This window comes from Thunnus thynnus, chromosome 5 (genome assembly GCF_963924715.1).
Source record: "Thunnus thynnus chromosome 5, fThuThy2.1, whole genome shotgun sequence".
Classification (NCBI taxonomy): Eukaryota; Metazoa; Chordata; class Actinopteri; order Scombriformes; family Scombridae; genus Thunnus; species Thunnus thynnus.
The window spans coordinates 6,593,955-6,606,984 of NC_089521.1; the positions used below are offsets into that span (position 1 = coordinate 6,593,955).

Consider the following 13,030-nt stretch of genomic DNA (forward strand, 5'->3'; position numbering starts at 1 on the left):
TGTGTGAGTGTTACATTAATGGCAACTGTTCATCCTCCACTAGCCGCCATTAGTCTGTTTGTGTACTGTAACCTCAGCTCAGACTGATGCATCAGGCCACGTTTGTTGGTAAAATAACTACTTAGAAACCATCTGGAAATGCTAACATGGACACTACACTTGATGCATCAATGTGCACGTACACACACACACACACACACACACACTAGATTTGAATAAAGAGGATTGTCAGTACAACAGGTACGTCTGGGATGTGAGATAACGCAGAATGTTTTTCTTATCTTTGATTTAATTTCCTGTGAGGTCATCACGTCTGTCTGACCTGGAGATTCATTACTGGTTGTCAAAGGGTTTGGTGTTTTCGGTGTTGTGCCAGTGAGATGTGACCACAAACCAAGCCTCTGCCCCTCCACCAACCCAAACATACGCTGTCAGCATCAGCAAAGGCTTGGTTTGCCAAAAATCACATGGTAGTCACTGGTTGATAGTAAATGTAAGTGTCAGCTGAGCCTAATTATAAGTAATGTCTTTGTAACCAGTGGCCAAAACACTAATAAGTAAGGAAATCAGAAGTCTTCTGCACAGCAGCATAATTGATTCAGGTGCCGGTCAAGCGCAGGCAATGTAGGGAGAATTTTAAAAATGAGGAAGGAGCTCATCACAAATCAAAAAAATCAGCTCCAGAATTTTCACACTTATCATTTATTTTGGGTGTGTGGTGTTTCAAAACACCAGTCAGTGTAAAGCATCAAATTTACTGAGATGGTAACAATTCCAGTATCTCAATAATAGATTAATATGAATGACTGCAGCTATTTATACAAATGTATGCATGAAAGTGGTGTTTTAAGTTTTCATGCCATGAATAAAAATATAGAGCTGTGAGCTTTGAGTGGACTTCTTTGATTGCGGCTCCCTCTGGTGTACATAAAGGAAACTACATCACATTGACCTGCTGAAGCTCTTTATGAGGCTTGTTTGCACAGAACCCTGCCTAAGGTCCTCGTGCTGGCTGTGTTTGAGTGCTTTCAACTACAGTTAGAGCAGTAAAATGGCTAGGCTAATTTATCAGATATTACTTTATCACTAATACTGTATGTAAGCCGATAAAGAACAACAAATTGTACAGAAATGCCAAAGATATATACTTTATGACAGAAAAATCTCCTGATCAATACATGTCTTTGTTGCAATATAATTAACAAATTCATGGGATTCTTGTCAAAAGTGTTTGTTTATGATGTATTTTGGGGAACAAATGACTATTGGTGAAGATACAATTATCAGTTTTTAAACACTAAAATATTAATATCAGAATTGGCTTCAAAATTCCAGTATCTGTCAGACTATTCTGTCAACTGCATCTCATGGTCTTCATCAATAAATGGAGCTGTCAGATGACCTGGAGATGGCTCTGTAATAAGCTAGTGATGTGATAAAGGGATGTACAATATATGTGATTTAGTCTAATAAGTTATTTTTCATAGTGGATTCAGAGTTCAGACTCTGGACTATTTTTCAATATGGACTAAAGAGTAAAGACACAACCCAAGAGCACAATTTGGAACTGACCATTTATTTAAACTGAATAGCATATGCGTACAAAGTCTCTACAAAGCTAGAAAATATCTAACATATGTTTTAGCCATGAGGGGAAAAAAGTTACAAAGCAAAGATCAGACCCTGTGCAGTACCAATAGACACACATTACTAGCTTTTGGATTTTTCCTAAATGTACTCTCTTCTTCGCAAAATAGGATAAACATTAGAATATCAAAGATATACACAACATCTGTAATAAACGTTATTGTCACCTTTATACAAAGCACCTTATCAAAAAAAACCTCGGTGCACACACAGACATTGTGCACGTGCACCAGGGCAAAAATATTCAAGGCCATTTTGGAATTGATTACAGACAGGATTTCTGTGCCACATGTGGTTCGGAAAAGAAGATAAATATCCAACTTGCACATACGAGACGACATTAACAACACAGACAATGGTGATTCGGAAACTCAGCAACCTTCTGAACAACTTTTAGGCATTATGTATACACGGCTTTATGAGTGACTTTGCAAACGAACTTCTTTATTTGTGTGAGAAAACTCTCTAGTTGATTATAACGAATGGATATTCAACAGTAACACCCTGCAGCGATGTCTTTATAATGTTTGACACACATTGAGGGCCTTTTCAGAAATCAGTAAATCACACAGGGCTTCTGCAGTCTGCCAACCGAGATGATAAGAGGTGTCCATATTTGAGGTCAATGATGTACATTTTGATTGATAATCAACTTAAATATTTTTAAAAACAGAACAAAAGCCAAGAGTTTCTCAAAAACTTAATTTCCAATATTTTTTTTTATCTATACAGTTTTACAGTGTAGCTCACAAACTACAGATGTTTCTACTCCTTCTCATTGGAACTCTTTTTTGGCAGAAGCAGATAAGTTGATCTTGCTTGTAATAAATCACTTTTCCTCCGTATTTTGTGTCACATGATGACTGTCTTTGGTAAGCAGGTGGTAGATAATGTCTAGACAGAGTGCTGTTATTGCAAAATCTGCCCCTCCGAAGCTGTGTGTCAGGTTATCACTTACATGTTACATGTTGGTACTCTGGTGTGAAGGCCGTGTAGTCTTTCTGTGAACAACAACACTACTGTGATGTCAGACAAATCTCTGGGAAAGTGGAGGCAGGGGGATTTTGAACAGGGTTTTCCTGCGCTGGAGTTTGAGTCAGACTGACCTGAAATGATTGAGTGTTGTTTGACAGGTGGGTGTAACCCCCATGACTCAACCCTCTAAGGGGTCTGAAAGCAAATACAGTCAAAATACAGTCGTTTTGGAACAACTATTTAACAACTATCAGCCCAAAGGTAGAAAGACAGTCCTCATCAGTTGGATATGAGTCAGATCTGAGTCAGTACTTGATAGACTGAATATTTAACAACAAGAGCAGTAATGACTGAAGAAGACTCTTTTTAGGGCTGATAAAATGGTAAAAGTCGCTACAAGTTAGATTGTTGTTTTTCCTGCAAATTACTGGATCTTCTGGACACCACATAGCATCCCAGCTGGTCGCACTGGATTATTAACCCTGTCAGTCTTCACACTTTGTCAATCAACGTCCAGTATTCTATAGTAATATATTTAAAAACATGAGGGCTTCATTCATTAACATGCATGCAATTTATTTTGATCTCTGTGAGTTTACGTTATGAGAGTGATCTGTTCAAGAAGCAGATATATTAACTTTGTCTAACTTAAATTATCCAGATAACTCAGTAAACCTACTTGTTGGAACAGAACCCAAGTTTTTTCCTTGGACCTGGTGTTGATGGTATTTGGTTTTTTTTGTCAATGTAGGATGCTAATTGTAAGATACTGTAAAATTTGAACAGCAGCTGGAATCATTTTTAACACAGTTTAAAAAGAATAGTTAAACATTTTGGGAAATGCGCTTGTTTGCTTTCTTGCTGAGAGTTAGACGAGTTAGAACTCTTAATACAGCTAGCAGTAGGTTAGCTTAGCTTAGCATAAAAACTGTCAGCAAACAGCTAGCCTGGCTCTGTCCAAAAGTTAAAAAGTCTGCCTGCAAACACTTCTAAAGCTTGCTAATTAACAGGTCATATCTAGTTTGTTTAATCCGTACAAAAACTGAAGAGTAAAAGGGACATGTTGTGGTTTTATAGAAGGTGATTGGCCGGACTATTTCTTGAGTGGACACAGTGACAGGCAACCTCATGGTGACAACAACACTCCCAGAAGTGACAGAGCCAGGCTAGCTGTTCCCCCTGCTTCCAGTCTTTGAAGATACTTTAGTTAGAAATGGTCTTACAGTAGCAACAAGCCCAAGCAGTTGCATTGTTGTGAATGAGGCACCAGACAACATTCAGTGTGCAAGCTGTTTCAACATGAATCCGTCATACATACATGTAATACACAAATGCAGCTACATGTAAATGCTGCATTACTGCAGATACCAAGTGGATAAAAATGTGTTTCATTTACATTGTGCGCAACATAACAACAATTAATCCGGATGGTCCAGTGCTGACTTTCTTCATTTACAACAGGAATAGCCTTTAAATATGGAGCCCTCAGACACTGACTACTGGGGCATGTGACACCTAATTAGGAGTTCTTCATCTTCTCTAAAATGCCTTTATATTTACTTTTCATAAACACAGTATCATCAATTCAAATGATCAGGACTTCAGTGAAACAGAACAGAAATGTCCAGTTCTGTTTCCAACCAAAGGCACTTCATGCTACTGAGCATGACACGGACGAACAACCGATCGACACCTGCTACAGTACACTTCATCAACAGTTTTTGGTTTCTGTTTCATAAATGACTTTTTTATTCAGACATACAGTATACTGTATTATCTAACTAGAAAAAAGATAAAGGGAACTGTGTTTTCAACCATTTAAATGTCATCTAGAGTCAGAACGAGCACTCAACGACCTTTCCTGACTTTGAGCACGCTCAAACTGAATAACAGGTGCCAGGGCTTCTCATACAGTAACGATCAGGGCCATCTTCATTTTAAATACAGTATTAATGTAATGGAGTTTCAGGTTCGAACACATCAGTGAATACAGACATATTAAAGCTCAAGTTAGCTGGTATAAGAATACTGAACTAAGCTATGCTTAATTTGGAGGAGTATCGTAGGTTTATTTTAACAGTTTCTTTCCCTTGTACACCATGAATGACTTTGTTGTATAGTTTGTAAAATTCACAGTGCTTTCCAATGGACCGATCATACAAAGCAAATTAAAGTTACAATCCTTAAAGGCCCATGAAATTAAAAATACATTTTCCCAGTTTTAATCCCATGTCCCTGTGTTAATTGTTCATTTCTCTCTTGTTATATGCCAAATATACGTAAAAAAAAAAAATCTGTATCAAGAGTATTTTTACACCAAAATCCCATCAAAGTCTTTTCTCTTCATGTAAAACAGTTTCAAATGTTTGATGACTCATCCTGCACTCAGCTGTGTTTACAAGAGTTCATCCAATCAAATGTGACTTTGGGCGAGTGGCTAGCCACACCGGTCATATATAAACCACACTTCAGCATTTGTGGGTCGTAGTAGCTAACAGAGCAATATGGAGAGAGACAGGAAAAGACTGAGGACTAATCCATTCATCTCTCCCTCGTCCTCCTCTTGATCTAACAACAGGTGAGGGAGGTGTGTGTGGAGCCAAAAGTCCTCTGTAGCTCCGTTTCTCTCTGCAGTTCCATATCGTGCTAAACTCTAAGCCCCGCCCACTTTTTTAGGAGTCCAATCAAATGCGAAGGATTTGATTTAAATCCCTCTTGTAACACCTCTCAAATATTCTGTTTCACTGGGAAATACGTCACAGTATAGAAGCTAAAGACACTCTAACTTCTGTTTCACTGGAGCTTGATTTACATGAAATCAAACGCTCATTTTGATACTATTCATGGTCTGCATTTTTTCTGCAATTGCCATTTAATGTTTTTACATTCAGTAATTACCTCTCTAAATACCATACTTTCATTGTTACTGGTGGAGTCCACCATTCACGCATTGGATTCAAATGCACGAGATTCACAGGAAACAATGCAGCGTGCAATCCAGCGCTACAGTTTGTAATTGTATTTACTAAAAAGTGATTGCTTGTGGCCCCTAGAATTCTAGGACTTGTAGATTAAACTGTACTTGCTGTTAACACCTGTAACCACCAGTGTTGCCAAATCAACCAGGGCTGAAATCTTAAGGATTATAACTTTAACACGGTCTTGACTTATTTATTTTTATCTAAATGAAGAGTCACTTGTTGCACAAAAAGGTACCTGAATTGTTTAATTTATAGTTCCTTATTAACATACATTTCAGATAGTGTTCCTGGAATTAAAATATAGTCTATATGCTACTATCAATAATCATTTTCCCAAAGTTTATAAGCTATTCTTTTTTTCTTTTTTTTTTAAAGAAAACATACAAAAAGGTAAAAATTTGATTTCTTTTCTTTGGGACAAACCTTTTTTTATGTGCAAGAATGCAGCTCACACAATTTGCGGTCGCTATCTGTACAAAACCACCTCTATACGGAACTATGTTATAATGCAGTAGTGTTATTTCCTTCTCTGGTTATTGATGATACACAGGGTCTGACCTTCAGTGTCTGTCAGTATCTTGGCAGATAACAAACACACTTTTTGTCACAGGGGGTGAATATTGTTTGATTTAGGGGTTTTTTTTCTCCTGGGTTGAGTTTCCCAAAAGCAAATGACACAAATACCACTTTCATTTCCATCATCAGAACTGAAAAATACAGAATTACCAGGAGAAAGAGGGGAAGAAACCAATTAGCAGGAGACATGACATCTTCTGGTGATATCAGAGTCAGGATGCTCTTGGGAAAACCACCCAGGTTGATTCTGATGAGTAGTGTTTGTACGGCTGCACTGCCACTGCGCTGGTTACAGCTAATGAGCATCTGATCTTCAGGTTGGAGTTCATGTTTTGTGTTGAAATGCTCCTGTTGGGGAGGATTGTGCGGCATACTGTGTCATATCTGGTGTTAATTAAAAATTACCCCACTATTGTGATGTTTTCGTGAGCAGCAGTGAAAATGCAGCCATTTTTCTCTCTTCACTAAGTCGAGCTGTTTGGCTGAAAGACACTTTTGTAGAATTCAGTTTTTAGACATTTCACCTCCAATGTCACCATTAATCACCAAGCAAAGGCCATGTGTGTGTGTATGTGTGTGTGTGTGTGTGTGTGTCTGTGTGTGTGTATTTGTGTTATTCCTTGATGAGTCGATAGATGTGGTGCTGTGCTCCGTGCTCGTTGTTGGACACCTCAAACACACAAGCCATGCACAGCAAGGTCTCCTGAGTGTCTCTGTTGCTCACCACCTACACACACACACACACAAGTAGAGGAAAGTCAAGAGTGAAATACGTATCTCCGAACAAATAATGCAAGTGCCTATCTGCAGATTTACATACCAAAATATAAGAAATTTGTTCATTTATTCAAACATAAATACACACACTGACTGACTGACTGCAGTCCTTACCAGCAGAATAGTGAAGTTCTCCAGCACACTGTTCATCATGTATTTCTCCGGCAGGTGTTTGAGCTTGTGGATGAAGTTGATCATGTATTCACACATCGGAGAACGACTGATTCTGTAGACGAAACGCCCGTTTTCAAACCTCGCGTATTCCGTCTGGCAGAGACAGAGAGGAGAATGTTATATTTACCAAATGAAATAACTGAGCATCAAAGGGAAACTCCACCAATTTTACACATAAAGATCAGTTTATTAGTCATGAGCTCAGCCTGTGAAAACAGTCTTCTCCTGTGTCTCTGAGGGAGCTTTGTCAAGTCTGAGAAAATAACCCTGGTGATGTCATCGAGGTTTATACCTATACCATTTTTATGACAGAGAGCCTTTGGTACAAAACAGGAGAAAGGAGTTGGAAAGAGAGACAAGGGAGGGACTGTCTCATGAAGAAAAATCAATCAAGTTGCATTATGGGAAGTATAGGCTCCAGTGTTTTTGGGGCTTCACCCAATTAGAGACTTTAAGTCAGAATATCTCCACCTCTGCTGCTTCTTTTTTTATGTCTCTTGCAAGTCTCCCAACTTTACAGAAGTGCAATACTAAATCACTGGAGTGCTCTTTTAAAACTGTACTTTATAACTGTTTAGTGCACCTATTTCAAGAACATCTGTCCTTGCAGATCTGAAGGCTGAATCACCAGATGACATTAAGTGTTGTGGGAAATCAAATAAATTGGAAATAATATCTGACAGCCGTTTCATTTCTACTTTATTACCTTTACCATCATTGCAGTTCATTTTAACAACTATAGGTGTATGAGTGAATCACGTTGCTGCTCCTCTTTAAGTGCATGTTTTAGTCTCTGTTTTCTTTGTTTAACCACAGTGGCTAACAGAATTTAACTTTAAAAATTGGATAAATGACAAAAAACTTTCTAAATGACACTGGCTGTAAAGGAGAACAACTGTTAAAACTGTCATGAACGGGCTGGAGGTTTCATCCTCTTGTGTCACTGAGAAAAAGTAGCAAACCAGACATTTAATTCCATGAAAATGACTCCTGTCAACCAAACTGCATCATCAGCATTAGAGAACATCCTCACCTCCACCTTCTCGACAACCTGCTTGCCGAAGGAGCAGACCTTGGTGGAGCAGGTGATGGTCATGTTCTCTGAGCTCTCGTACTGGCTGGTGACACCGTAAAAGGCTGCAGGGTCGTCCTGCATGTTATGATTCAGGTCCGCCTGCCAACCAGAGAGCAACAACAGTATTATTTACATCATCAACACTATAAATGTCACTGATTACTGGAGATTTAACAATAAAATACGTGAACACTCTCTGAAACACAAGAACCAATATGAGAAGGAGCGCTGTCTGCTTTCTGCCACTAGAATTAGCCAACAGTGCCCTCTGCTGGTAGTTTAGTCACTGAGACATTACAGGTGTACAAACTCCACAGTCTGTAACATCAGGTGGAATGGATCCCCTTATGACATTACTAAAAATATATCCAAAGGTCATTTTCAAGGTTTGACTGTGGATGTCTAAAGTGAAGAATGGTGTGATGGTCAAAACAAACAGGCAAACATAAAAAGTATGTTTGATATACTGAAACCTCATATCTGAAACCTGAAAAACCAGTGATCACAGGTGTGTAATTCTGCTGTCATATTCCACCTACTGTACATCATTGCTGTATTACAGAGTAGTGGGGGCACAGATTCTTAAAAGAGATGTTGATTTTGAACTTTTAACGGAAAATATCCCATTCCCCTAAACTGTATTCGCGAGGAGGCAGAAATCTCAGAGATACATGTACAGACAGGTGACAAATTAAAGGAAAAACTGGTCTGAATGCTTGACTTCTACAGTGAGGGGATCTGGTGGCTCTGTTATGCTTTGGGGGCCTGTACCGCTTTTTCCTTTAATTTGTCACCCGTCTGTATCTCATACCTGGGTAAATGAATTTATCTGAATCAGAGCTGCAAATGGCAATTATTTTTATAATTGATACATTTGTTCTTTTAATAAATTGGTTAATTGTTTGGTATATAAGTCTTAGACAACTGTAATAAAAAAAAAAATAAAATAAAATAAAAAAGGCCTTCTGATTTCCTAAAATCCAAGTTGCTTGTTGTATATGACCAGTAGTCAAAACCCCACAGATGTTCAGTTTATTATCAGAGAAGACTAAAAAAAACAGCACATAATCACATCTGAGAAGCCATGATCAGTCAATTTCTGGCATTTTTGCTTGAAAACAACCTAAACAACTGATTGATTATCAAAATATTTGCTGATAAAGCTTCTGTAGATCAAGTTATTGATTACTGCACTAATAATTTCAGCTCAAATGGCTGGATACAACTAGATGTAGAGAGAAAATGTTTTGTTGTATTTTGGGTAAATTGACCCTTTAAAATAGCAGAAAATTGAAGCAAACTTTTCATAACACATTTTTTTCATGCTTAATGTAATTTTTAAAAAATATATATAAACTACTATAGAGATACATCAGGAGAAAAAAACAATATTCTTGTGTCATTGAAGCTGGAAAATATTTCATCAGAACAGTGAGAACAGTGAGAACAGTGAGAACAGTGGATTACAGGCTGAGCAAAGTGGAAGTGTAGACGTTTGTATTACTTGTGATGTGTTCTCCAATAAGGACTGTGTGTCTCAAGGTCAAGAAGAAACACACACACACACACACACTCGTGTTTCCATCACTTCAGAGGACATTACAGTGACTTATATTCATTTCCTGGAGACTTATCCTAACCTTTACTACAACCACGATATATATATATATATATATATATATATATATATATATATATATATATATATATACATATGTAGATAGATAGATAGATAGATATAGATATAGATATATAGATATATAGATATATAGATATATAGATATATCCTTTATTTAACCAGGTAAAAGTCACATTGAGACTAAAATCTCTTTTTTCAAGAATGACCTGGCCAAGAGAACAGCATAAACATTGTAAACATTGTGTACATTTATTCACACACACAAACACTCTCTCACACACACACACACACACACATCCAAACATCAAACTGTGCTCCATTAAAGGAGCAGATTATCTATTGTGGTAGATCAGAGAGCTTTTTAATTTGATTCAGAGGGGCTCTCGACATAACACACACACACACACACACACCTTGTCTTTGTTTGTTGTCATGCTACGAGCACACATCATCACTTCTACATTAACTTTGTACTGAACCCACTTCACAGAACTGCAGGCTTTAGTCCCCTTTTGCATACTGTCTGACAACCTCACAGCTACATTCAAATTCAACCTGTTCAGCACTTTGATCATTAACCACTCGCTTAATTCAAATCAAATCGAATTCAAGGAATGGATGAAACTGAAAGTTTTTTCACTACATAAACAGCAAACATTAGCATGTCTGGCTAACTACTTTACTAGCTTTCAGAGCTGCCAAATCTCACGCTTTGACCATGAGACTTGTGATTTTTCAGCGAAGGAACAGCAGTTGCTGCGCTTCAGCAATGCTAGCCGAACTTGCTTTAGATAGCAATATGTTGCCAAACTCCTCTATTATTCCTCATCCTCACATTCTTTTCTCTTGAAATAGTGAGGCATTTTTTGAAAAAAAGTGTATAAAATGTAATAATAAATTCAAATATATAATAAAATGTATTTTTATTTATATTTATCACATACTGTATTAGGATTAATTATCTCTACTCTGCAATACAGAAGCAGTGCTAAGTCTTTATTTCCATGTCGTACACATGGACATGCAGCTTTAGCCTCAGTCTTTTACCATTATATCTTGTGTAGCCATAATGTCCATAAAAACCCTTAACATCGGTAAGCACAACACTGTTTCAGTTTTAAAACAAATAAGCTGCAAACATTCAAAAGTTAGCAAACGTATTTTTAACCAACTCACAGGGTTTTACTATTAGCTTACGCTAGTTAGCTACAGCTGATAAAATCTGCTAGCGACAGTCATCATTTCAGCTGACAAACCCCGGTCACCTGCTAGAAATGAGAAGCTGCTTGTGTTTACTCCTGTATGAAATCAGAGACCCGTTGTTTCAGAAAATTACCACAAGTGTCCAAAGTTAAGTCTGCCACCGTTATCATTGTAATAAAATAATGTTAGCCAGGACTAACGTCCCCGACCAATTTTGATTGATCCTGGGACTCTTGATGAAAATGAGACTGGTTTGAGTTAACCACTTGAAAAATATGTCATCCTCTGTGATTACTGTCCTGCTAGATCACACAGTGTTTGCATTACTCTGAAAAGAAATTACTAAATGTGTGACACTCTTCATGTTTGCCAGGATTTTTGCAAGTTCTTTAGTGTACTGCTGCACTTAGAAAGAACAGTAAAGAGACTGAGACACACACACACCCACACACACACACACACACACACACACACAAACGTGGAGACAGAGCAACCTGTGAGTCAGGAGGTGAGCAGGTGTTCAAACAAAGCGCCTGTGCTTTCATCAACCCACCACCTCCATATCCCAGGTGAAAAGACAGAACACACACACACACACACCTGTAAGTACAGACAAAGACATGGCACTGGGTGGAAAAATACAGGGAAAGGTAAGTAGCAGGGTACGTTCTAACCCTGCTCATTGGTGACCATGAGAATTTCAAAAAACATATTAAAGAAAATTAAGTTGGTGAAAGTATGAGAGAAAGTGTTATGGACATTTTCAGACATCATCTGAGGCCTTCATTATTTTGGATGACGTCTGTGTTTTTTTAATTTAACTCCTTCTTGATGCCAGCTTTACAAACTCATGTTAACAGGATATAGCAAAGTGTTTGATCTGCTCACCCAGAACTTGATCAGGTAGAAAGCGTTATGCGGGCCCTTGCCGAACAGCTCCTTGAGGCCCCCCTTCTTCTCAGGGAACTTGTCATAGATCTGCCTGATGTCCACACACTCCAGCAGGGGGTCGCTGTAGCTCGGGCTGCTCTGGCTGATGTGCACAAACAGGTGCTTGTTGTACTGGGGGGGAAGGAAGAAGGTGAATCACACAGGGACCGAGGTGGGAAGAGACAGCAAAGGCGATTTCACACCTGTAGTTCAGTTTGTTTGGTCCAAACCAAGAGAAAAATGATACATTGTCACTTTTTAGTTCTGGTCCACTTCCTGTTCACACTGGCTTCTTACAAACCAACCAAGAGGAACATACATGTGGTTATACAGACTGACACGTAACTTGGTGTTTCTTTTGTTGTAAGGAGCTCAGAGCACCTTCTTCAAGGATCATTTTCTGTATTCTATTTAGAGTATGGATCTTTTTCAGAGATGAGGTCGTAACATATTTAAAAATTCATTTTTTTACAGCCTGGGACTACATTAGTTTTGGCCATCTTGATTGGTTACAATGATGTTTTACTCCCAAATGTTATTGCTGTGTTGTACGGACATGGAGAGACATTGTTAGTGCCGAGACAGATTGTACAGATGTCAGTGTGTCACCAGATCTCAGCATTTAAAGCTGCCCTGTTTATTTTTTGACCACTGGTGGCACTGTGGAGCAATATATCTTGTGCTCGACAAGCACACACACAAGCACACGTGTACAATCAGCGCTGTTCCGTAACATGAGTCAACCTCATTGCCTTAGAAACTCTTGGTAGCGTAGCTCATTTAAGGAATAAGGTAGTGCGTGTGTGCGTAGCAAGTGAGCGAGCGGCAGAAAAGTGATGGTGAATGCGAGCGAAGCAGAGGAAAAGGTTAGCAGTAAATTGTCAGTCTGGTAGTAAATGTACAGTACAGACTATAATGTGTCAGTTAATAAATGCTGCAGCTTATCAAGACCAAGAAAAGTCACGTCTGTTGTTTCCCCAACTGCTGAAAAAAGTGAAGGGGGTTAGCTCCAAAGTTAGCAACAATGGGTTAGCCTAGCCTGACGATGCTAAA

The 13,030-nt window shown here is 38.4% G+C and overlaps 1 protein-coding gene across 1 annotated transcript in view; it reads right to left on the reverse strand.

Moving 5' to 3' along the window:
• Positions 1 to 1,560: 1,560 nt before the first annotated feature.
• tead1a (TEA domain family member 1a) overlaps positions 1,561 to 13,030 on the reverse strand; it is a 46,192-nt gene continuing 34,722 nt past the window's right edge. The window contains exons 9-12 of the mRNA XM_067588900.1: positions 11,936 to 12,109; positions 8,164 to 8,304; positions 7,071 to 7,223; positions 1,561 to 6,906 (exon numbers count right to left, since the gene is read on the reverse strand). Coding sequence (XP_067445001.1) covers positions 6,793 to 6,906; positions 7,071 to 7,223; positions 8,164 to 8,304; positions 11,936 to 12,109 — 582 coding nt within the window. The 3' untranslated portion in view covers positions 1,561 to 6,792. The remainder of the gene's footprint in view (positions 6,907 to 7,070; positions 7,224 to 8,163; positions 8,305 to 11,935; positions 12,110 to 13,030) is intronic.